General features: G+C 44.8%; 2 protein-coding genes across 4 annotated transcripts in view; one reads left to right on the forward strand and one right to left on the reverse strand.

Annotated features, from left to right (window-relative positions):
• Positions 1 to 3,821: 3,821 nt before the first annotated feature.
• Positions 3,822 to 4,880, forward strand: LOC306934459 (beta-1,3-galactosyl-O-glycosyl-glycoprotein beta-1,6-N-acetylglucosaminyltransferase 3-like; the record flags this gene model as incomplete). The annotated part of the gene is made up of 1 exon (XM_079517027.1): positions 3,822 to 4,880. One exon carries the CDS (start codon positions 3,822 to 3,824, stop codon positions 4,878 to 4,880), a length of 1,059 nt encoding a protein of 352 aa, XP_079373153.1.
• Positions 4,881 to 20,396: 15,516 nt separating this feature from the next.
• Positions 20,397 to 27,303, reverse strand: part of ogdha (oxoglutarate dehydrogenase a) — a 42,596-nt gene continuing 35,689 nt past the window's right edge. For all 3 annotated transcript variants that reach the window (XM_079517368.1, XM_079517366.1, XM_079517367.1), the window contains 8 exons: positions 26,835 to 26,962; positions 26,153 to 26,331; positions 24,398 to 24,469; positions 24,020 to 24,145; positions 23,158 to 23,230; positions 22,851 to 23,014; positions 22,404 to 22,558; positions 20,397 to 21,916 (listed from right to left, as the gene is read on the reverse strand). In XM_079517368.1, the coding sequence (XP_079373494.1) occupies positions 21,796 to 21,916; positions 22,404 to 22,558; positions 22,851 to 23,014; positions 23,158 to 23,230; positions 24,020 to 24,145; positions 24,398 to 24,469; positions 26,153 to 26,331; positions 26,835 to 26,962 (1,018 nt within the window). In that variant the 3' untranslated portion in view covers positions 20,397 to 21,795. The remainder of the gene's footprint in view (positions 21,917 to 22,403; positions 22,559 to 22,850; positions 23,015 to 23,157; positions 23,231 to 24,019; positions 24,146 to 24,397; positions 24,470 to 26,152; positions 26,332 to 26,834; positions 26,963 to 27,303) is intronic.

Raw genomic sequence — 27,303 nt, forward strand, 5'->3', positions numbered from 1 at the left:
CAATCAGGACTAGGTCCTCAGTATGACTCATGTAATAGGTCTTCTACATTTCATGAGCTTTCACTAGTCAGGTTTCACCTGACAAAAAAAGTACAAAGACAACTTAAGAGCGAACAAAGATTTTTTTTAAAACGATAATGCCAATTTAGAAACAGATTCATACCCTATATACCCTATAATTGTCTCCACCAGGCCGAAGGCATGGGGAGAGAGTATGTTTTGCACTCCGTCCGTCCGTCCGTGTGTGTGTCCGTCCGTCCGTGTGTCCGTCCGTCCGTCCGTGTGTCCGTCTGTGAACAGCTAATCTCCGGCACCGTTAACCCGGTCGATGCCAACTTTTGCACACACACTCCCTGGATGCCAACGATGAACCTCTGCCCCAAAATTTCCAGAACGGCCTGTTATAGCGCCACCAGGATGCCGCTTTGTGCAGAACAAGTTTTTGGACAGTACACCTACAGATTTTGTCCAAACATAGAGCCATTCAACGAAACGGGTCTTTCAGATTTCTCAGACTCCATCCTGATTGGCTAAGATTGGCTTCCAAAGTTTGCAAGGGTGCTCAGTTTCAAACAAAATGCTGCAAATCATGAACACATTGTGTGATTTCCGTGAAATTATGCACGCACATTCCCACTAGGCCGAGGAAGAAATGCCACATGAACATTTTCAACTCAGCCTCATGGTGGCACTATAACTGGCCGAAAAGTGTTTTTAGCTCTAACTGCACGGATCTGTGGATAACTTTGTATGCCAACTCCCTAGAGGCCAAGGAAAAACCTTTGCCTGGAATTTTTCACATCTGCTCTTTATAGCGCCACCAGGAGGCCGACATATGTAAAACACATTTTCTAATATTACTCCTTCAGTTTTTATCCAAATTTCACGCAAATCGGTACACATGCTCTCCATAGTCATGTGATCAAGACGGGTTTGTTTGATTTCTCATAATCCACCCTCATTGGCTACGATTGGCTTCTAAACTTTTCAGGAGTAGCCCGCTTTGTACAAATCGCCACAACTACTCAACGCAGCATCCGATTGTGGTGAAACTGTGCATGCATATTCCCACTAGGCTTTGGAAGAAATGCCACTTGACCGTTTTAAAATCAGCCTCATGGTGGCGCTACAACAGGCCAAGCCGCGACACACACACACACACACACACACACACACACACACACACACACACACACACACACACACACACACACACACACACACACACACACACACACACACACACACACACACACACATTTTGCCAAATATCACACACACAGTCCTATCCTCCTGGTGGAGACCTGTGCCCACACACACGCGCGCGCGTGTGTGTGTGTGTGTGTGTGTGTGTGTGTGTGTGTGTGTGTGTGTGTGTGTGTGTTTTCTTGGAAAGAAGGGCTCCTATAAGGGTCTTCCATCACTCAATCACCAGAACCTGTCTACCAACCATGACAGCAGCAGCCAAAATGAAATATGTATTGTTACCAACGGTTCCCGCGCCATGTGCACCACAGGTCAGGAGCTTATCTGCTGTTTCCTTTAGTGTGAGACACAACTTGATGTACAATATACAGCCCGTGGACATGACACTATAGTCTGTCACACTCACAAGGACTTAGCCCCAATCCGAGCCTTGATGCCGAGTGCCAAGCAGGGTAGGCTCTGTGGCGGATTGAACCCTCGACCTTCCAATCCACTCTCAGCGTGGACGCTTTTAACCACAAGGCCGGCGAGCTTTAAGTACAGCCTTGGGCAAAAAGGGAAGATCTACTCCGTCAAGTGTTATCGACTTGCTTCCAGAACCTTTCAATTGCAGCAGCACCACCACCAGTCCCAAAGAGCATGGATTTAAGGTGCCCTCAACACCCATCTATTCTATTGTACAGTTTGAAGTCTTCTTTTGTACTAGTTATAAATAATATAATAATATTAATAGCTGCAATAACAGCTATAAGATAAGCCCAAAAAGAAAAAAGCTATATGCAATATACACAATGAGTTATATAAACATTGATGACTGAAATTATTTGACGTAAGTAATAAAAGAAAATCACACTCGTGTGAAGTGGCATCATCATACATCACATTAATCATACATCACGTTCCATGCTCAACCAATCAGCTGAGCACATTCCGTGCTCATACGGGCAGACAGCCAAAAAAAGGCCAAAAAGTGGATTGAGCAAATCATACACAATTTAGACATTTAGCAGATGCTCTTAATCCAGAGCGATTTACATTAAGCAAGAACAAAAAGCATGGCAATACATCATATACATACAAAGTAGTATCATGAATCATACGTCAGCTAAGAACGTAACAGTGGAATATCTATAAAATGAAACTATGCATATATATACTACGTTATATAGTGCTATGTTTACATAAAAATAACACTTGTGTGAACTGAGTGGTAAGGTAAGGTCTTATATAGACTGATCAACTGTGGTCTGACGTAATGTCTGACATAATGAAATCACACCCTGACACCCGTGTGAACTGAGTGGTGTAAGGTCTTATATAGACTGATCAACTGTGGTCTGACGTAATGTCTGACGTAATGAAATCACACCCGTGTGAACTGGGTGACCATAGCAACCATGCTCATTTTTTGGTACGAACAGACACGTAAACTAACAAAGCCAGTTGTAGGAGTGGTTTACACCACTCAAAAATGTACCCGTGTCTGTTCGTACCAAAAGAAATGAGCATGGTTGCTATGGTCACCCAGTTCACACGGGTGTGATTTCATTACGTCAGACCACAGCTGATCAGTCTATATAAGACCTTACACCACTCAGTTCACACGGGTGTGATTTTTTGATGATGTTGATCATCGGTCAGATGAAACAATGCAAATACGCGCTTGTGTTACTGGAGGGGCACAACAACACCACCGTCCCTCGGCGAACTCAGCTAGCCGAGTTGACAGACACGTACACAGTGACAGACACGTACACAGTGACAGACACGTACACAGTGACAGACACGTACATAGATGGATAAATAATGACAACGCGACAATGAAAACAGTAGTAACGTAGCCCCAATATGTTCCCTCAGTCCCTATGCTCATTCTGTAGCTCATTCAAAAGTCAATTACCGACGAAGGGTAGATGGGATCTACCCTTTTTCCTCGTAAAAGTAGACATTCAGGGCTTTCATTCGGTGTATAGTATGTGTAGAATATCTTTTGTGTTCATTTTTACATCTGCCTGTCAACGTCTGACATAAAATGGCCCCTAACTCGGCTTTCGGTTCAAGAACAGCACGTTACTATAAAAGCAGGTGTTACATAAAGGTAAATATCTCCAGAATGGAAGATGGTAAAATAAAATAAAAACTGTGGACAAATTAAGCTTTCTTTTGAGGTATGCGGTGTGCTTCTCGCTATAAGAGAACATTTGCTGTCGGCCTTGGAAAAGGTTGGTCCACCAATGCTATCAGCAGTAGCATCAGAGCTTCCAAGGCTGAGGAAATCGTTAGCAAGCTTTGTGTTAAGGGTGACATAACAATTACGTAATCATCATGTCGTCATTACGTCATCTCCTTTGTCTATATTAACCCCATTCATTGTGCATTCATTGCCATTTGTGAGCGGAAAAGCAGAACTGGTTAAAGATGTACACGAACGCCTTCTTACCAGGGTGGAAGTTTAGCAAAATAATCAAACGTGTTCTACCTGCTACAAGACCAGCGAGTTGGTGGCGAGTGTGGTGAGTCAGAGTACCGCAAGAATACTTGGAGGACCCGCCAGAGTACCGGGAGAATACTGGGATGACCTGCCGGTCTGCTCTGCCATAATCCGCGGAGAGCTCATGGGCAAGAAGGACGAGATTGCTCGACTTCTAAGGCCTCGGGAGAGACTATCGGAGGAGTTCTATCGCGGCGCGACAACGGACTGCGACGCGTACAAGGACAAGAGAGGCTTCATCGCAGCGCCGCTCAGCGCAGAAGAGCGAGACTTCCCCATCGCCTATGCCATGGCGATTCACGCCGACGTCGAACTGTTCGAGCGACTCCTGCGCACCATCTATCAACCCCAAAACGTTTATTGCGTGCATTTGGACCAGAAGTCACCGGAGGCATTCCAGGAGGCCGTGAGGGCGATCGTGTCCTGTTTCACCAACGTGTTCGTCGCCAGCAAACTAGAAAGCGTGTCCTGGGGAACTTGGTCGATAGCGCAGGCCCATTTAAACTGCATGGACGACCTGCTCAAGTCCCCCGTCGAGTGGAAGTACCTGCTCAACACGTGTGGCTCAGACCTCCCCATCAAGACCAATGCGGAAATGGTTCGGGCGCTGAAGCTGCTCAACGGGCAGAACAGTATCCATTCTGACGCCTTCCCAGACCACTTGAAGAACCGCTGGCAGTACCACCACGAAGTCATCGCGAATAACAATGGTTACAGTAATACCATCGCCAGAACGGACATCAGGAAGACACCCCCGCTAATCCCCATGTTCTACGGCAGCTCTTACATTGTGGTCACCAGAGAGTTTGTGAAACACGTGCTGGAGGACGAAGAGGTTCAGAACTTCATGGAGTGGAGCAAGGACACGTTTGCCCCCGAGGAACACCTGTGGGCCAGTCTGAACAGGCTGAGCTCCGTGCCCGGGTCGGTGCCGGCGCACAGCAAGTTCCACCGCACTGGCATGACCTCCATCGGTCGCCTGGTGCTCTGGAACGGTGCCGCGTGGAACGGCGCCGCGTACCCTCCATGCACATCTGTGGTTAGAAGAGACGTGTGCGTGTTTGGGGTCGGCGATCTCCCGTGGGTGTTTCGCCAGCACCACCTCATGGCGAACAAGTTTGATCCGCAAGTGGACGACATTGCCATTAGATGTGTCGAGGCGATTCTCATTTCAAAACGTTGAATGGTTCCCAGTTCAATCCCAAAAAAAACACGGGCCGGCCTGGGCCGTGGCTCAGCGGTCCAGGTGTAACAGATGTGTAAATATGCATACTTTCAATGTGAAGTTCGCCAAAATAGTTTCCTATGTTTTCCAATATCATGTACACCCAAAAGAGTAAACAGTGACACCATGTGGTCAGGGGAGGCTTATACATGCTGACGTGTGGCTTGTCTCTTCACTTTATGTTGGGCTCTGAAGAGACAGGTATGTTGTGATCTCCACTCCTGGTTAACATTGTCTAATGTTGTATTTTGTGCATTACTATGCCTAAGATGTTCAAGCCAAATCAACAAGAGAAGAATTACTAGTCGTGAAAACAATTTCTGTCCTACATTTTGCATGTAGAATCTTTGTTGATAGTAGCTAGCCACATTAGCTTCCTATGCTAACAGCTATCACTGTGCTATGGAATGGAAGTTCACTGATTTCTATGTTTGTTAATGGGTTTGTAGGAGCTGGAGAAAGCATGACAGATCTGACCTGCCTCTGACAATATTATTTGTGTGTTTTACTCAGGTATGTGAAGTGTACAATTATTGTGTTTATTGTTTTATTGTTCTGGTATATACTGTAGTCAATTCATGTCATTGCAACACTGGTGTTAATCACATTATTATTGTTGTCATTAGTAATGTTGGCTGTTCAATGAATATGACAAACAAATGTTAAACAGGCACTTTATGTTGGGCTCTGAAGAGACAGGAGCTGGAGAAAGCATGACAGATCTGACCTGCCTCTGACAATATTATTTGTGTGTTTTACTCAGGTGGTCTCTAGTAAAAACACTGAATCCAGACTGTGATTGTGTCTGCTGCATTATTGCTGGGAACCAGAAGATAGGGGTTACAATGGTGCCGTGACCCAACAACAATTGGACACTGGACGGAGACAACCTCCAGGGGATGCAGCAAGACTTCACAGCGACCCCATACACACTGAACAGTATCAGGTTTATTTCAAGAAGGGACAATCTGAACACAACGCAGTCAACGCACTGTACGCACAACACAGTATCACTAGTGTGAATTGTGGTTATTATTTTGGATCAATTTTTTTTGTTTTTTTGTTTTAATGAGAGTCTTTACTTCTGCATGTTAATGATGGCAGAAGGGTACCATAAGAGTACTGTTTCGGGTTATGGTGGGGCTAAGCCCAAAACCTCAGTGCACTTTACTGGTGACAGGCCTACATCAGATCACAACACCGTTGATGCGGAACATTATGTGACTATTGATATGACAGGTACTTTTCATGACTCTCACGCTCCATCCCATACATCTACACCCAGCCACGTGCATAGTTATCGAGACGGCACACCCAGGGACACAGTGAGTGGGTTGGGCAGTGGGCATGACAGACGTGGGGTGCACACAGATAACATGGCTACAACCAGTGGGTTAAGCAGTGGGTATGACAGACGTGGGGTGCACACAGATAACATGGCTACAATCAGTGGGTTAAGCGGTGGGCATGACAGACGTGGGGTGCACACAGATAACATGGCTACAACCAGTGGGTTAAGCGGTGGGCATGACAGACGTGGGGTGCACACAGATAACATGGCTACAACCAGTGGGTTAAGCGGTGGGCGTGACAGACGTGGGGTGCACACGGATAACATGGCTACAACCAGTGGGTTAAGCAGTGAGTATGACAGACGTGGGGTGCACACAGATAACACTGTTACAAACAGGCTATCATCACCTGCTCATGCTGGTTTCGTTTATGATAACACTCACAATGCTGTTTTGGACCTGTCAAAAATGAATGTTGTTCTGAGATCTGATGTTATAGAGCCACCAGTGTTTAGGGGGGATGGGTCAGAGAAGTGTGACGTTCAGGAGTGGGTCGAGAAGATGGATTTGTACTTGAGAAGGAGAAATGTTGACCTCATTGATTGCTCAGATGAGATAATGAGCAGGCTTATGGGCAGGGCGAAGGATGTTGTAAAGATAGCTTTACGCAGCGACCCTACACTTGATCACATCCGCAGACCTGCACTGATTTATGACATATTGAAGCAGCATTTTAGTGAGGTGTCATATTCCAGTGTACCACTAGCTGACTTTTACGGTACAGTACCGAAACGCGACGAATGCCCAATAGATTACTGGGTTCGATTGAACAAAGCTGCGGACGCGGCAGACGAATGTCTCCGACGGAGGCAAGGCAGGAGGATGGACAATTTGAGCAGTGAGGTGGCCCTGCTGTTCATCCGCAATTGTTCTGACCCACACCTGGCCTATGTGTTCAAGAGCAGAGCAGCTGAGTACTGGACCGCTAAGGATGTACAGGAGCGGATAGACGAGTACCAGCGTGAGAATAGGTCCAGGCTCACTGTCAATTCTGCAGTGCATCATGATGTCAGGCAGAATACTGCTGCTGTGTCTGACACCAGCCGGAGTGATGATGACTCTACTATGCAGTTCCAGTCTTTCAAGCAGAGAGCAGTTGAGCTTTGTAGATCTCCTGAGCAAAACGCAGGAGATAATGCTAGCATTGCTCGTATGACTGATATGCTGTCTGAGGTACTTACAGTTCTCAGGGAGAAGGATTGTTACAGGCCACAGCCTCCGCAGGCTGATCGGATTGCAAATAGAGGAAATACAAACGGTGATCAGGGCTGCCGCATCTGTAAGGATAGGTCACACACAACATTCATGCACTGCAGGACGGACCGCTTGTGTTTCGGATGTCACACGCCTGGACACGTTCGACGTGACTGCCCTGGGGCGACGTCTCAGCGTCAGGCAGTCAGCACAAATGCACCCCCAGCGGCGGGAAACTCGAACGCCCGCATTTGATGAGGGGGAGTGCGGGCACTGAAGAGACTACCCTCAGTGCGACACCGGATCATGACTCACATTATCTGTGCCTTGCTGACAGCCCTTCCCAATCACAAATAGTTGTGTATCAGAACATACAACGTGTCAGTGGTTCTGACAGCCTTTTTTACACTCCTGTTGAGATCAACGATCATGCCACAGTTACTGCTATGCTGGACACAGGCTCATCAGCATGCTCAATGAGTGAGGCAGTAGCCGAAGAGCTTGTTGCGGCTGGGGATCTGCATGGCGCTGTCAAAGACAACCCTGATGTTGTCATCATTGGATGTGGGGGAAAGCGTGTCTATCCCAAAAGTGTCTGTGATCTGAAACTGACAGTGTATGGCTGCCAAGTAGTTGTTCCCACCCTTGTGGTTGCTGGCCAGGGTGACGACTTGATTCTGGGAACAAATGTGATTAAGTATGTAATCCATAGGCTTAAAGAAACTGGCAAGTACTGGGAGATGGTGTCCAGACCGTACGGTTCCGGTGAAGAGGTTGACGACTTCTTGGCGATGCTGGCAGGCATACATCGGTGGAAGGGTGATTCTTTCCCGGACGTAGTGGGTACTGTAAAACTCAACCAGGCTGTCACACTGTTACCGGGTCATGAACACTTAGTGTGGGGCAGGCTACCGGAAAAAGATCGTGGTCCTCCAGGCAGCACTGTTGTGGTCGAACCCACTGGTGTTCGTTGTGCTCCACGGGGCATCTTGGTGGGCAGAGTCGTTGTTACACTGCAAGGTGACGGCTGGGTGCCCCTCAAGATTGTGAATCCCAGTGACAAGGCCATTACTCTGAGGAGGAACACTAAGGTGGCGGACGTTTACCCCTGTTTGGCTCTCGAGGATTTTGCTGACAAGACAGCTGACGCTGTTGTGCTTTCCTGTAGCCAACGAGTTAGCAATGATCAAGTGAGCATGGACTCATTACAAGGCAAGCTGAAGCAACATGGATTGGAAAAGGTTGACCTGGAGTCGTGTGAGGTCTCGGACCAGTGGAAAGAAAGGATGTGTGAACTTGTCACCAGCTATGAAGATGTCTTTTCAAAACATTCACTCGACTGTGGGGAAGTAAGGGACTTTGTTCACAGAATCCACCTTGTGGATGAGAGGCCTTTCCGTCTTCCATACAGACGGGTTCCACCTGCTCAGTACCAGAAATTGCGTGCAACCTTGAACGAGATGGAGGAGGAGGGCATCATCCGTAAGTCGAACAGCGAGTTCGCTTCCCCTTTGGTGTTGTGTTGGAAGAAGAATGGTGACCTTCGGGTCTGCACAGATTTCCGGTGGCTAAATGCCAGGACGGTGAAAGACGCCTACCCCCTGCCACACCAGGCTGACTGTCTTGCCGCTCTGGGTGGCAATGCATTCTTCAGTACGATGGATCTTACCTCAGGGTTTTATAACGTCCCACTGCACGAGGACGATAAAAAGTACACAGCCTTCACCACTCCAGTGGGGCTCCATGAATACAACAGGCTTCCGCAGGGTCTATGCAATTCACCCGCTAGCTTCATGAGAATGATGACAAACATATTTGGAGATCAGAACTTCCTGTCACTCCTCGTTTACCTCGATGATGTCTTGGTGTTTGCAGCATCTGAACAGGAGGCAGTAGAGAGGCTGGAGATGGTCTTTCAGAGGCTGAGGACCCACAATTTGAAGCTCTCACCAAAGAAGTGCCACTTCCTGCGAAGATCGGTGCAGTTCCTTGGGCATGTGATCAACGAGAGAGGCGTGTCTACTGACCCTGCAAAAGTTGAGTCCATAGTCAAGGTCACCTCCGCCGACCTTATGTGCCCAGATGGAGTCACTCCAAATGTCAAGAAGTTGCTGTCCTTTCTGGGGCTTGTTATGTGGTATCAACGATTTATTGAAAACTGTTCGGCTATTGCGAAGCCCCTGTTTGAACTCACCACCGGAGGAAAGAAAGGCAGGGGGACAAGGCCAAAGAAGAATGTCTCCCCCAGAAAACTCACCGCTGCAGACTGGACCCCGGCATGCGAAGTTGCCCTACGGGAGCTCAAGGAAGCTTTGTTGGAGCATGTCATGCTGGCGCACCCTGACTTTAGTCGTCCGTTCATCCTATCTACAGACGCCTCCTCAGACGGTTTGGGTGCCGTCTTGTCGCAAGTTGCCCCTGGTGAGGAGAGAGCCCGCCCTATTGCTTTCGCTAGCAAGTCTTTGAATAAAGCCCAGGGCAACTACCCTGCTCATCGACTGGAGTTCCTGGCCTTAAAATGGGCTGTTACCGACAAGTTTAGTCATTGGCTCAATGGACACAAATTCACTGCCTGGACTGATAATAATCCACTCACGCACATCCTGACTAAGCCGAAGTTGGATGCTTGCGAGCAGCGATGGGTGTCTAAGCTCGCAGCCTATGATTTTGATATCAAGTATGTCCCGGGCCCCAGGAACACAGTTGCCGATGCTCTGAGCAGAAAACCATTTGTAGGGGAAAGGATCAGCCATCGCCTGACTAGAGAACCCTATGACGCTCTACTGGCTGAGGCGGAGAAGTTAACTGGTTGTGCAGTCCAAGATCTGTTCAGGAGTGCTAGTCAGAATGTTCAAGTTGTGGGCAGAAGAGAGGGGACAGATACGAGGGGCATGGTGTCAGAACAACTGAATGTTCCAGGGGCCATGTCTAATGCCGAAGTTTCTGCTGTGCTCCACAGCCATGTTGATTGGTCCACAGGTCCATGGACTAGGACCATTCCTTTAGCGTGTCACGTGCAGCAGCTAATGGATATAGGCCAGGATGCGTTACCGTCATACACACGTCAGGAGCTAAGTGCGAAGCAGTTGGAGGATGATGATCTGAAGTGTGCAATTGCCTATGTCGAACGGAAACGCAGACCATCCAGGCGAGAGAAGGCTCGGGAGACCAAGGGTGTTCTGAAGCTGCTCAAACATTGGGATAAGCTGTTGATGGAGGACGGTGTATTATACCGTGTCTCTAAGGACCCATTGACAAAGAAGAAGAGGTTCCAGTACATTGTGCCGTCATCTCTGAGAGGAGAAGTCTTGAGAGGCTGTCATGGAGAGGCGGGCCATCAGGGACAATACAGGACACTGTGCCTTGTGCGTCAGAGGTTTTACTGGACTGACATAGAATGTGACGTGAGGAACCACGTGAGGACATGTGCCCGTTGCGTCGCTGGAAAGACACCAGAACCAGAGGGGCGTGCGTTGCTGGAAAGCATTAGAACAACGGCGCCATTGGAGCTGGTGTGCATTGACTTCTGGTCTGCTGAGGATGCAAACGGGAAGAGTGTTGACGTTCTAGTCGTGACGGATCACTTTACAAAGCTGGCGCACGCATTTCAGTGTCCCAACCAGACCGCCAAGTCTGTTGCAAAGAAGTTGTGGGATGACTATTTCTGTGTTTACGGATTCCCTGAGCGTGTCCATTCAGATCAGGGGGCTAATTTTGAAAGTGAACTGATCAGTCATCTCCTACAACTGTCAGGGGTGAAGAAGTCCCACACTACAAGCTACCATCCCATGGGTAACGGTACGACTGAGCGCTTTAACCGCACGTTGGGGAATATGATTAGGTCCCTCCCTGCACGCCCCAAACAGGCCTGGCCTCAGATGCTTCATACGCTGACGTTCATGTACAACTGTACGGCTCATGAAACAACAGGATTCCCACCTTTCTACCTGATGTTTGGCAGGGTCCCTCGCATCCCTGTCGATGTTGCGTTTAAGAGCGTGTTGAGAGACTGTGCTGAGGTCCCTTACTCGACTTACATTAAGAGTCTGCGAGATGATCTACGAGAGGCCATCGTCCTGGCTGAGGCCCACACGACCAAGGAACAAAGGCGTCAGGCTGAACTGTACAACAGGAGGGCTAAGGGCTCCAACATTGACGTGGGTGACCGTGTTTTGGTGGCGAATAAGGGCGAAAGGGGCCGGCGCAAGTTAGCTGACAAGTGGGAAAGTACGACCTACACAGTGGTGGCCTGTGACCCACAGACTCATATATTCAAGATCAAGAACTCTGTGACTGGCCAGGAGAAGGTGGTTCATCGCAACCTTTTGCTCTGTGTGAACTTCCTCCCACTTGCATGTGATATGGACGATATGGACGGTGATGACAATTTGAGTGTTCTTTCGGGGACCGAGGATTCAAGTGGTCAGGAGGATTCTGTTGTGGGATCTCTGGACGTGCGTTGTGAGGACTTCATCGCTCGCATTGGTGGGGAGGAGGCCTCTGAGTCTCTCCAGGACGGAGAGGACACGGAATATGAATCGGATGGACTGGATGACTGTGACTTGGATGAGGAGGATGTACTGGAGGATCGGTCGGACGATGTGCAGGACGAAGATGAGGTCTCTGTGATGGGGTCGGAGGGCCAGGCCCCGAGTGATCTCGGTGATAGTCCGTTGGTGGTCGGAGTGCCGGATGTACCTCCACCCTCGAGTCAGTCTCGCGATGCTGCCAGTTCAAGGACGACCAGTGTGGGAGGTGCCCAGGAACATAGTGTTGCGCCTGTTGCCCCTGACCTTGATGTGGCTAGATCCAGAGCAGGCCGCATCATTAAGCCCGTCAGTCGTCTCATACAGGCCATGAATAGCATGGAGTTCATTCCCACGCACGGTAGTGTGACTCCAGGGGTTTAGATCCTCCGCGGAACCATGTTCCTTGGTGTTTTGTTTTGGTACAGGAGGGGGGTAGAACGGGAGGGATATTTTTCTTTTCCTGGTACGGTCGATTGTACTTCTGGGTGCGAGGGAAATGCAAGGTGAAGTGTAAATGGCACTTTATTTGGTTATGATTGCAATTTTCTTTGTCAGTTCTGTACTGGAACAGCTACTTAGTTGACCTTTAGCAATCGTGTATGCTATGTGAGCATATTCCCAGTTGTCCTAGTTTGTACATTGGATTACCAGTAGTTCTATGTCGTTCTCTGAGTTTATATTTGTATTTTGGCGAATTCAAGAGGGAGGAATGTAACAGATGTGTAAATATGCATACTTTCAATGTGAAGTTCGCCAAAATAGTTTCCTATGTTTTCCAATATCATGTACACCCAAAAGAGTAAACAGTGACACCATGTGGTCAGGGGAGGCTTATACATGCTGACGTGTGGCTTGTCTCTTCACTTTATGTTGGGCTCTGAAGAGACAGGTATGTTGTGATCTCCACTCCTGGTTAACATTGTCTAATGTTGTATTTTGTGCATTACTATGCCTAAGATGTTCAAGCCAAATCAACAAGAGAAGCATTACTAGTCGTGAAAACAATTTCTGTCCTACATTTTGCATGTAGAATCTTTGTTGATAGTAGCTAGCCACATTAGCTTCCTATGCTAACAGCTATCACTGTGCTATGGAATGGAAGTTCACTGATTTCTATGTTTGTTAATGGGTTTGTAGGAGCTGGAGAAAGCATGACAGATCTGACCTGCCTCTGACAATATTATTTGTGTGTTTTACTCAGGTATGTGAAGTGTACAATTATTGTGTTTATTGTTTTATTGTTCTGGTATATACTGTAGTCAATTCATGTCATTGCAACACTGGTGTTAATCACATTATTATTGTTGTCATTAGTAATGTTGGCTGTTCAATGAATATGACAAACAAATGTTAAACAGGCACTTTATGTTGGGCTCTGAAGAGACAGGAGCTGGAGAAAGCATGACAGATCTGACCTGCCTCTGACAATATTATTTGTGTGTTTTACTCAGGTGGTCTCTAGTAAAAACACTGAATCCAGACTGTGATTGTGTCTGCTGCATTATTGCTGGGAACCAGAAGATAGGGGTTACACAGGCACCTTGGCTGGTAATCCAGTCTGGCAGTGTGCCGCGGGTTCGACTCCCGATCCCGACGGCCTTTACTGCATGTCACCCCCCATCTCTCTCCCCATTTCCTGTCGGCAAAAAAAAAATCACACCCGTGTGAACTGAGTGGTGTAAGGTCTTATATAGAGTCTATATAAGACCTTACACCACTCAGTTCACACGTGTGTGATTTTTTTTTTCAGTCTATATTATAGACTGATCAGCTGTGGTCTGACGTAATGTCTGACGTAATGAAATCACACCCGTGTGAACTGGGTGACCATAGCAACCGTGCTCATTTTTTGAGCACAGACAGACAGACAGACAGACAAACAAAGCCAGTTGTAGGAGTGGTTTACACCACTCAAAAATGCTATAAGTCTACATAAACTGCCTTCCTGGCTGTTGGGACAGACGTTACCAAGGCGTTGTCTATGGAAATAGTTAGCTCCCGCATGGGGCAGGACTTAGCTGGGAAGAAGAGAAGCTCAGTCTTGTCTGGGTTCAGCTTTAGGTGGTTAGAAGACATCCACTCTGTGAGATGTCAGCCAGGCATGCAGTGATACGCTCTTCCACCTGAGTAGCAGAGGGGGGAAAGGATAGAAACAATTTATTCATTGGGACATCTAAAGGTCAGAGGTCTTTTGACGAATGAGTGTGAGCTTCAGTTCCTGAGGGATTCTCACGGCCCTCTACCATATTGCCAAATTTCGTGAAGAGCGATACGCAGAAATGCCAAAATGGTGGAATTTTCACAGAAACAATAAGGGGTCTACGTCCTTTGGGCTTGACCCCTAATAATAACTAGAACTGCACTCTATCGACCACTACGAACTTTCAAATCTCAGCCTCTCTGTAAAACATTGAAATTAAATACTAAAGTCGGGTTATAACTGGCTGTCAATGGTGACGTAATTACGATATGTTTCAATATTGGTTGGGTAACAGGTAATGTATACATGTATACATACAGACATTACCTTTAATTCACCCGACACGAGCTTGTAGGTCTGCTATTTTTGAAAAATCAAAAAAAAAAAAAAAAAAAAAAAAGGTTCTTTTTTTCTCAAAAGGGCACATTGCCAAAAGGGCAGGGGGTGCTCTAGCACCCCCTAGTGTCTATCTGTGCACGCCACTGCAAATCCTCAATGTAACGCTATACTGTGTTGAGTTGCCTAGTATACAGACTGCAGCGTTGTCTGAATGTCTGAACTGACTTGAGACAAGATCCTCTGCAGGGTTGAGTTAGGCTGGACTGAGTGTAAAATCACCTTAAAAGGAAAAAAGAAGGACTCACTTCTATTCGGTGACTCAGCACATTCTAACTGGTTGTGTGCGTGTGTGTGTGTGTGTGTGTGAGAGAGGGGGGGGGGTTCAAAAGAGAGACAGAAAGAGAGGGAAAACAATGAGTAGGCATACTGTGTATGTGAGTGAGTGAGTGAGTAAGTGTGCGTGTGTTTTGTGTCCAGGCAATAAAACATCAGCCAATCATATAAACCTGCGTCCACAACAAACTATGCAAACTGATTCATACAAACTACATACTTTACTAACAATACTGTACTAGTACTGGATCTGTTTAAAAATGCATTGCATGAGTACTGTCTATTTGAGTACTGCCTATTTCTCTGTTGCTCTATAATTTTACTATTTATTGCTTTGTTCATTAAACCATTCACCTCATGTATTTATTATCAGGTATAAGGAGTATTTGACACTGTTCTGACCCGTTTTATTGTTCACCCACTTTTCTTTCTTTACACCTGTAAACTTGTAAAAGTGATGTGACAATACAGTTTAAGTTGACTATGCAATACTATACTATGCAATTGTCAAGATGTGTCAATTACACCTGAGATATGAGACATGATTATTATTAATGTCATTTCGCCCCTTGATTATGACATTGACCAAATAATAATAATAATACATTCCGCTTAATAGCCTCGTGGATGTGTATCCCATAGCCTGGACCCGAGGGATGGTCAGTCTGAGATGATTATATCACAAAAAATACATACAGACATGTGGTCGATTAATTTAAAAATATATTCTGGAATTGAGGCCCTTCGTCCGCTGCCATTGTGCACAAGTAATATGATGCCAGTCGGCTCAGTAGTTTAGCCACGGACAGCAGGCTCCAGGATGAAATGACCGAGGGGGTCAGTTGACAGTTTTATAATAGTAAAACAATATGTACATATTTAAAACGTAAACTGAGCGGGCGGAATTAGCAACTGAGGGTGGACAGGCACACACATACACAGGAGTGAAAAAAACATGCATCTCCTGGTGGAGATAATTACAGAGGGAATCATAGGAGTCACGTAGGGCTGACATGGTCAGCTACGCAGTATGTAATGTAAAGCGATCTGTGGTGTCTGACTGTCTGTATAGTGTACACAAAATGGAGTTGTTGCCTGTTTACACATTATGGGTGAAGACATGTTTTGTAGCCTACTACTTTGTCACTGGCGGTGTCATGTGTGTTACAGGCAGTGCATGGTGGAAAGTAGCTTTATTGGACTTTTTACTCCACTAAAATGATTTGGGAACTTAGTGTTATGAATTGCCCATGTACATCTAATAAGTAAGGGCCGATTCATACTCCTATTTTATTTACCGCTGTTTCGGCGCTGTAGTGCCGAAATGATTTCGGCTCATCAGAAATTTTCAGTAGCACCGAAGAGCCGACTTTAGGACGGTACCCGCCCCCCCGAACCTCAAATGACGTCACATTGTAGGCTCCACAGAGCCGAACAGACTTTTATTCGGCTCTAAAATAGGAGTATGAATCGCGCCTAAGTCTGTGTACTTGATATGTGATAGTACAGCTTGCATTGTACTTGATAGATATAGGAGAGGCAGATGTCGCCAGTGAGGTTCAGCCTTGTCATTATCATGTACGTTTCTATGTCTCATATCTTGTGTCACTATGATCCAGCACTCGTTGCTGTCCGGAGGAAACCTCATAACTCCATTTTTGAGGTATTTCCCCCCATAAATCAGTGCTATTGAACACCCTTTACGTCTGTGTGTCGTTTCGAAAATATTGAACCAATGGAAAGTAGTAAAAAACACATTGGACAAAACCTCTCAACTCCATTGGAGCCTCAAACTGTCTGCTAAAACAGCTAACTCCACCACCTTTCTCCTTCTCATGCAAGTAATTGACAATATCTAATGTCACAACACCCACTTTGATGAGGCAGTATTGCATCGTTTAGAAAATATAAGGTTATTATTTTCCTTAAAAACTTATATTTTTAATTTCCTGAAAAAAGAACATTTTGGAGTTATGAGGTTTCCTCCGGACAGCAGAGATATAGTCCCTGTATGTGTAGTAAACTTTGTGAACCTATAGCGTGATACTGTCTCTGTGTTGCGTTATTGTTTTTCTGGGCCCGTCGCCATACCAAAGGAATATACTTCAACTGGACCGTCACACACCACCCAACCTGCAGACATTACCTGGGTCCATATAGATCTCACAACACTTAGTAACTAACTGATGATTACTATATTTACCCAGGGTATCTGGGCTAAGCTCAAGAACTTGTTTCCAGCCAGGCCCTGCTCATAGAACACATTTCATCGTAGTGGTTCAATGCCTTGTTCAAGGGCACTTCAGCGGTGGTAATTTTAACGTGTCGGACCGCTGATTCGAACTGGCGACCTTCCGGTATCAAGACCGCTCCGCTATCCGTTCGGCCACCGTTAACAAGTTACTTTGTAGGAGCTCAACCTAGAAGAAGCTGCATAGAGCACATTGTGACACTTAGGCTTATAATTGAACATTGTGTCAGAAAGAAGCTGAAACTGTATGTTGCCTTTATAGACTTTTCCAAAGCCTATGACAGGGTGCCAAGAGGAAAACTGTTCAAAGTATTAAAGAGCCTGGGGTGTGGAGTTACTATGATCTTGGCCCTGATGTCAATGTACAGTGTGACAACAAGTATCCTGGGATCCACCACAATAACAGCATCCACTGGAGTGAGGCAAGGATCCCCTACATCCTGCTTCCTGTTTGTAATGTTTGTCGACATGCTCATCAGAAAGTTGAAACAATGTGGGGACGATGGTTTCCTAAAATGGCTCCATGTTTTAATGCTAATGGATGACACTGTTATCCTGGCAACATCAAGGGAAAGGCTGACTGAAAAACTGAAATATCTGGAGGAATATTGTGATGAATATGGCATGCTTGTTAATGAAAGTAAAACCAAGTTTATGGCTATATCGGGATGTGATGAAGACAGGCAACCTATTCAGCTTGCTTCCCTTACAGTGAAGCATTGTGACAGTTATACATATCTTGGAGCCATCTTCACTGCTGATGGAAATGCCCGAAACTCACTTGCCCTACATGTAAAGGAGAAGACAAAGCACCTAAACAAACTGATTATCTTCCTGTCCACCAACTATGATGCTCCATTCTGTGTAAAACGCAAGGTTTTTGAGGCTGCTTTCTCATCAGCTATATTGTATGGGTGTGAGGCTTGGTTGAAAATCCCCTTAAAGTCTGTTGAAACTCTCTACATGTCTGGAGTGAAATCCCTACTTGGGGTAAGGGTTACTACCCCTAACTTAACCTGCCTGTTGGAAGCAGGACTGCCTTCAGTGCAAGCTTTGGTGAGAGAAAAGCAAGCCAGGTTTTTCACCAACATACAGCAGCGAAATGGCATGCTTGATGACCCCTTGTGGTATGTTCTTCAATTGCTGGAGAAGGAGAACCAAGTCATGTATTCTCATTTATCTGAGATAATGGAAAAACAACATATTGAGAGTGATCGAAGGGACATGATTCATAAATTACAATCCAAAGAGGGAACAAGATATAAGACATACCAAGCCATCAATCCAGATCTATTTATTCACCCACTCTATACCAGCACCAGCAGTACACCTTACATTGAGGACTATTTGAGGATAACCTTTACACGGTTTCGGTTGTCCGCTCATAGACTGCGTGTGGAAATGGGAAGATGGAGCCGCATACCACCTGAACAGCGGTTTTGCCAATGTGAGACTGGTATACAAAACGAACAGCACATACTGGTGTGTCCCCTCACACAAGATATCAGAGCGAAATATGGACATGAGGGTATTGATTTGAGCTCACTCTTTGTGGGCACTAACAGAGAGACATTGCGTATGCTACATGCCTGCCTGTCACTAGTGGAGCAATAGAAAGCTCCTGTTGTAAAGGGATTCTTTATTGTGTATTGTATATTTTAATGTATTGTACCTTTTAAAGTTTTTGATTCATGGGATTTTTATTGTTTGGACCCAATGTTTTATACATTTGTCAATAAAGTAACTAACTAACTAGATTTGGATGATTACAAAACAGCAGATCTACAAGCTCACAACGAGCTTGTAGATCGGCTATTTTGAAATGATTCCTAAAACTTGTGATTCTGTGAAAGGAATATTTGAACATTCCGAATTTAATTTTCAAATTCGAATACAAGACTTTCACATGCAAGGAAGTATATGTATTTTCTACCTTGTGGTTGTGGTATTGATACTTTTACTTGAGTAAACATGTTGAGTACTTCTTCCAACACCGGTTTACGGGTCATGTGATGTCATACTGTGTCATATTGGTCGTGTCACGTGCGTCACTGTTAAGTGTCATGTGTCACTCACTCGTCATGTCATGCGTGTAACCACGTTCTAATTAATGTAACTCAGTGTGTGTATCACTTGCATTGTGAGCTTGTAAATCGGCTATTATTAGTGGAGAGATTTGTTGTGGAGGGGGAAATATAGATCCTTGGGGGATTCCCGGTCAATGAAGTGAACATGGTTTATACAACAATGCCCCAACAATTTTCCACCATATAGTCTGGGTCCTAAATCGTCATCTAGATTCTAACTGGCCTTGCTACATAATCTACTTAATTGCTCATCACTACTTTTATAGTTACATCCACGTTGTGTTGATTAATTTACTCATTGCCTGAGTGAATTCAATAAAGTATTCCCACCATTTGATAGAGATGGATTTACATTGTTTTGTTAGCTTCTGTTCATTGTTCAATACTGTTTTCATGTTTTGTACCCCCCCCCCTTTTTTTCCTTTGCTCTGTATTTGATTGACTACAGTCAAATGTTGCATAGTTGTAAAGTAGCTTTGAAAAAGTCTTTATAAACATAAATTGTGGAACACTGCCTTGAAGTATAAATAAAGTTACCATCACGTGTGCCTCCTATATCCTCCAGGGTAGACAGCTGCATCAGCGCCAGTGACTCTTCTGGTTGATGGAGATTCTACATATGGAGTGCTCCCTCTGCTGTATGGATTTGTTATAGCATGTGATAGAGTTAAAGATTGAATATTACACCTCAATTAATTTAAATGGACCCGTTTAGGGAAGGGAATCGGATGGCATGGCATTATTTTTTACATGACATAATTATGATATTTACATAACATACATTACATACTAACTTTACGTAGGCCTACATAAGAGCTATATAATGTATCAGTAGCTTTCAAACTTTTCGGGACATGACCCCCCGAAATATTTTAACTGGGGACCACCCGACCCGGACAAGCACTAGGAGTTGAAGCATTACATTTAGTTTGGCTTGGTTCCACAAATAAGTATAGTGACAATAGCCGATCTATTTTTGGCACATATATATTATATATAGAATATGTTAGTCTTTAGAGGGCATAGGAAGTTGATATATACAGTACTGTATGACAATATGCTATCTTTATAGGACATTATGTGGAGGGTAATATTTAATTTTAGCAGTTATATATATATATATATATATATAATGGACAATAACTTATCTTTATAGTGTACCATCTATATGTCACGAACAGACAGGAAGTTCTCTAGTTAATCTTTATTGAATGAAGTAAAATAAAACGATGCAGAGATTCAGTCCCCTTTTATGAAAATAAATAAATCATTTGTTTTTTTTCCCTCACAGACATCCCCAAAACAAGTTGATTTCCTGTCCTGTTGCGTTTAAAAGCTGTCCATTTTTCTTTTCTTTTTTCCTTCTCCTTTCTCCTTCACCATCTTACTACAAAAGACAACCAGACCACACCCTCAGAACAATTTTGGCACAACGGGACAAACAGAAAGACAGACATGATGAAGCAGAGAGACGAGTAGCCCCTTTCGGGACCCCTCGGTAACAGAGAGTCCCGAAAGAGGCTAAAGAGACAGAGGAGAGTCAGCAGTGCATTTTGGTGGAGCTCCTTGTCAACAACAACCAGTGGCACCACACAGATCAAACCAACCGAAACAAGACTGTGCCGCCGGTCATTTTGTGTTTAAATAAAAAGGTCCTCCCCAGGTTTCAAACTTTGCAAACTTTGTATTTGAACGAACCCACACTTGGTTCACATGTGATTCATTTTTTTTTAGCTGCTTTCAGAATTTGCATTATGGAGAAATTAAAACATCGGACACATTCCTTCCGCACCAGTTTCCTCAAAAGACAGCTGCAACATGCAAACAGGTTCCCAATCATCATAACAATGCTATTTTACAGAAAAATAGGCTAAAATGCAATGTGTCCCCCCCCCCCCCCCCCCAAAAAAGCGGACTAATAACTGCCGGAAAATAAATAAGTGTTTTTGTTTTTTTTACTTTAACGAGTGCTTTCTTTTTAACTGACAGAAAATGAAACACCTGCTACGATGTCTCTATTGGAGACGCGAGGGCGTTTCTAAAATAAAAATATGAACAAGTATTTAAAAAACAAATGAAAGAATAGCAAGGATGGGGGGAGAAGAGAGGAGAACAGAGGAGATGGGACAGGAATCCTGGTAAAAGGAGGACAAATTGATGGACTGATGGGCAGTTTACCCCCCCCTCCAGTGTGTGTGTGTGTGTGTGTGTGTGTGTGTGTGTGTGTGTGGACGGACAGGGATAATTGGATCTTCGATATTGCAATAACTCTTCAGTTGGATTCATTTTAGCCAATAGGACTTCGGGTTTTGTCATCATGATGATATATAAAACAGTGAATTCAGATGGATCTCAGAACAGCCATCCCATAATATTCACCATCATCCACAGGGCCGCCACCTCGTTTTAATAGCAGAAAAAAACAACAACAAAAAAACATTTGAAACCAAAACACCCTCATTATCGTTGGATTACAGAGTAATACATAGTATATATATGCACTTGTTATGAGTACAATGGAGTCACTATGTAGTACACTGTAGGAGTACAGTATGTTGTAGGCTGATAGGGATGGGGGTCAGGGGGGGTTACTGCTGGTCTTTGAAAGCCTCCAGGCCGAAGGCGGTGTCCAGGAGACGGGTCAACTCGGTCAGATGAGCTTTCTTGTTTCCTGTAGCAGGAGCTGCAGCTGGTCCACGACCAGCGTACCTGGACACACACACACACGCACACACGCACACACGTACACACGCACACACGCACACACACACACACACACACACACACGTACGTTATTATGGATCCCACCACAGCTCTAGGCAAACCCCCGCTAGGAATGGCCAGTAGAACTCGGTAAACCTAATATTATACCTAAACTACAGGTGCTCCGATCAGGTTTTTTGGGACTGATCCCGATCCCGTTAGCACCTCTAACCTAACCACCCTAACCTCAGTATAACTATGCCCGCCCGGGAGCCAATCAGACGGGTCTATCCTAGAGCTGTGGTGGGATTCATAATCACACATCATGGATCGATAGATGGTTCCCTGTAGGCCAGGTGTAGCTAAATCAGTGCTGCAGTGTAAAGCTGCGCTTAATGCTAGATAGAAAACACATTCCCATAGAGATTTCCGAAAAAATAAATATATATCGTTATATTATATCTGCTAAAACCACACGCATACACGCACTCACCAGACTGGTTTGGCGCGTTCGATGGTGGTCCTAATGCGAGGCTTGACATAGTCGTAGTAACCCTGGTTCTTGTGCTCCTCCTGGCACCAGACCAGATCTGCACCGGGGTACTTGTCGGACTCTTCCTTCACCAAGTCGAACGGGAATGGAGACAACTTGGAGACAAGGGGAACAGACAAATTAAACTTTTTAAGAGCAGAAAGTACTACGAAGGATTCATTAACTGAGCATTGAAAAAGACACAGGACTTTAGGACTAAAGCCCTTTTCTTGAAGAATAGATAATACCAGACCACTTCAATCAATGGGGTCTACGGAAGGCTGAGAAAAGCCCTAATTCTTGTCATTTTTCACTGCCGTTATCGTTCATGAATCAACGTTCATAAATCCATCCATCCATCCATCCATCCCTCTGTCTATCCGTTTAGCAGTTTGTCTCTCTCCCTACCTGTTCAATCCGTGTGATAGCCACAGTATCGTCCATTCCTCTGATCTTTCGCTCTTTGGTCAGTTCATAATAAATCTTTCCGGTACAGAAGATGAGTCTCTTCACGCCAGCAGGATTCTCACTGGGCAGACCAGCGTCTGGAATCACCCTCAGGAAGTTAGTTCCTGCAGGACACATGACAAGAGGACAGGAGAGTAGAGGGGAGAGTACAGAGTTGATTGTTAATACTATGGTCAAAGTACATTTGTAAAAGTCTTTAGTACATTTAGTACATTGAAAACTATTAAAACATTATTATTATAGTTACCAGGCCCCATCACATCAAAGCTGGACCTTGCCTCTGGGTGACGCAACAATGATTTGGGAGTGAAGACAATCAGCTAGAAAGAGAGAGATAGAACAGAGACTTCATTATAATACTTTCTTTTAAGGGACCAAGACCGAAGGGACTTCTTGGTCCCGTATTGTATTTGTCTGTTTTTTTCTTCCTCTTCCGCCAAAAATAGCAATTTTGGCTGAACCGTGCAGTCGGTTTTCAAGAACTTGGCAATATGGTAGAGGGCCATGCCAAACGGTGAGGACACAAAGCCCAACACCATTGGAGCGTTTGAAAAACGCTTAAACCTGGTTTTCTGCCGGGATTTTTGAGCAATTTGCGTGTGTGTTTACACGCATTCTATGGATAATTTTCTGAAATCCCAGTGTAAGAGAAGTTTGTACGTGAAAATGACGTGTCTGATGTGGCGGGAAACTATAATGCAGCAACCATAAATAACAGTCAGCCACAAAACACAGGCGTGTTTTCAGCAAGTAAAACAGTGCGGCAAACAAATAAATGTTTTGGCCGTTAAAAATTATAGAACTTCCAAGAATCTTTCATGGTCCACCTAGGCACATCCCACAGCCCCCTGGTGTCCGCACACTTGAGTTTTAGAATCGTTGACATAGGCTATGTAACTTGTGTTATTCGGTCATGGAACACCTACATAATGTACATATACGTCGTTACACCTTTCAAGCCGGGAAGCTGTCGAATCGGCCTCGGGTGATTTGCGGCTTTCATTATGCTTGAGAATCATTCAAAATGTGGATGGAAGCCTAGCTACTAACTGTCCTTTTGTGTTGTTCAAGCCACCATGTCCTCTACGATGTGTGTGTGAGAGACTCACCGGTTTCCTGAAAGGGGCCACGATTTGTCTTCTGATGACGTGGAAAAAGTTTCCAGGGTTGGAGCAGTTCACAACGATCCAGTTGCAATCATGCAACTGACGAACTGCAAAGTCATCTGTTATGACCTGCACACACACACACACGCACATTAAACAATTTAAGGGTTTTCAGTGCTCGACTGTACAGTGCAGTGCAGTTATTAAAAAGCAGATAGACAGGCAATCATAGAACTGTTTAACAGTTAAGAGAAAGACGTGTGTGTCAAATCATGTGTCAAACTAAAATATTGTCATTGGGTGTGTGTGTTTGTGTGTGTGTGTGACTGTGTGTGTGTGTGTGTGTGTGTGTGTGTGTGCCGTGCGTGCGTGTGTCCCTACCGGCATGACATCAGGGTCATCTGCACACATCTGCAGGAATCTCTCTGGACGGGCAGAAGAATGCTCGGGTCCCTGAACATAAACCATCAATTACTTACACAATGAATCAATTACGCATTTATCAAGATCAGCAAGTGTGTTATTTTATTTGTAACGCTATAAGATGTTGTTAGTGTTCACCTATACCAATTAATAGCTGTTCTTTTGCACAGATGTGTTTATCTATAACCAATACTTTTACTAATCAATAACTGTTCTTTTGAAAACAGATACTATCAGAGTAAAAACATATACCTATACCAATCAACAACTGTTCCTTTTAACACTGTTGGATGTGACAAGTCTGATTTAGGACCTCTTTAAATGACACGATACTGACTTTTAACTACGCTGCTACACCACCAAGATACCCATGTACCTGTCTAGATACTTCCTTAATGTTAACGAAGTCCACACCCACAACACCAGAGGGAGTGCAACGAACCATGTACAACCCAGATTCGGCACAAACAAGGGACTAAATTATTTTCGCTCCTATGCCACCAAAATGTGGAACGCCCTACCAACAGTCATTAAGACATGCAAATCCCTTGACTCCTTCAAAACGGCTCTCAAAGGGCACCTACGGACGGCCGCAATTCGAAACTGGCCCCCGTAAATCTGAATCCCCCCCACCGCGCCCCCCTTTTTTTCCTCACTGTATACGTTTCTTTTCCCTTTTTACCTCCATTATGATGAATTCCTGTTCTGTTCTTTGTCTATATAGAAATGTCTATTTGTACGTCTCTAAATGTTTTGATGAATTGAACATGGTGGACCCTGTTGTAAACAAGTGTAATGCTTAATTGGGTCGTCCACTCACAGTTAACAGCCTTTGTATTGAGTTTGAGCTCGAAATGTACTGTAATTCTGCAAACTGTTAATAAATATTTCAATCAATCAATCAATGCTATTTTCAGCCTTTTGTGCCCTCTTTCATTTTCCATTCTTTACTTCTATATTCTCTTTTTACTCCTTGAACTGCGAACGTGAAAGGCAGCATAAACAAAGAGTTTCACCTCACTTTCACCTGCAACTGTTTGTCGTGACAATAAAGTTGATTGATTATTGACGGGCTATAGCCAGGAGTCATTGATTATTGACGGGATATAGCCAGGGGTCATTGATTATTGATGGGATATAGCCAGGGGTCATTGACGTGTTGGCTTAGAGTGGACATCTTTTGTCAAATTATTTCAAAATGACATTTTTGTCACAGACATACAAAATGACTGGACAAACAGTATTATAGGAAACTCAGAAAGACCTAGCCCTGAAAGACCACAGCAGGTCTGTAACTCTCAGATTTAACCCATTCTGGGCGGGAACCCCTTTTGGTGTTTTAACTAAGCATTATGTTATACTTTAGCTATTTAAAAATAGCAGATCTACAAGCTCGTAGCGCGCCACCGAGTGGCGCGCTTACGAGCTTGTAGGTCTGCTATTTTTTGAAAAATCGTGAAAATGCGGCACAAATCTTTGAATATAATATATTCTTTCAGAAGACTTTTTATTTGTTTTTCGACATCAGGCCTAAATGGGTTAAGGGGGTCCTTGCAAATAACACATTTGAGAACCACGTACCAAGTACTAGTTGGACTCCTAATATGCCATAGTGTCGTCGTAAATAAGCGTCCTACATATTCTGAAGAAAACCTGGAGACTTGACATTCAGTACTTGGCTCGTGTGTGTGTGTGTGTGGTTGTGCACATTACCATGCCCTCCATGCCGTGCGGCAGCAGCAGGACTATCCCGTTCTGTCGGACCCACTTGGCCTGTCCAGGACAGATGAACTGGTCGATGATGCACTGGGCCGTGTTGTGGAAGTCCCCGAACTGGGCCTCCCACAGGACCAGTGCGTTGGGACTGGCCATGGCAAAACCCAGCTCAAATCCTACACACACACAGTAATAAGAACATGAGGATTATCATTATTACATACACATAAATGTGAATGGGCTCTATGCACACACGCCATTTTGGAAAGAACTTGGGCCCCTTCCCTACTTCCATCACAGGTGTTACCGCTGATACTAATGAAGGCTCTGTTCCATTCTGGTCAAACAGAGCCAGGGTGCTGCTATTGTGCACGTTTGGCTCACTGGTAAACACTCTGTTTACCAGCTCACTGGTAAACCCTCTGTTTACCAGCTCACTGGTAAACACTCCAGTGTACAGGTCTGTAACTCTGAGATGGCACAAATGGTTCCATCTCCATCTCAGAGTTATGGGGGTCCTTGAAATGAAAAGGTCTGAAAACTAAATCGATTGTACACTAAATGGAACAGAGCCTTAATTAGTATCATTGGTAACACCTTTTATGCGCATAGAGCCCATTGAATGCTCTTCATGTGTACATGAATAAATTGTGCGTGTGTGTGTCGTAGGTTTACTAACCCAGCACTCCGTACTCGGACAGAGAGCTGTTGCAGACGGTGTAAGGAGCCTGGTTAGGAGAGAGGTGGTTCATGGGAATACAGGTTCTCTTGTCAACATTCTGGTCATGAAGAACATGATGACGATGACTAGAGAGAGAGACACAGACAGGCATGGGAGAGAGAGAGAGAGAGTATATAAAAGCCTGGTAAAATAATTGTATTTATCACAATTTATTTTCTTATTGATTGAATACTTTATTACGGTAGTCAGAAATGTAAACAACACGTGGTATAGTAAGACATTAAAGGAGAGTTTCGCACAAGCCGCTTTCTTATCCATTCGTCATTGGAAAAAAAAAAAAACAACATGCTGAGCGTTCCATACCAAATAAGCGGATTTACCGTCCGGGTGGATCAACCGCTAGAACACTTAATCAATCGGGCGATTCGTTTTAGTTTACATCTGTTCTAGTTGATATGACAGGTTA

The sequence above is a fragment of the Electrona antarctica genome (assembly GCF_951216825.1).
Source record: "Electrona antarctica genome assembly, chromosome: 12".
NCBI lineage: Eukaryota > Metazoa > Chordata > Actinopteri > Myctophiformes > Myctophidae > Electrona > Electrona antarctica.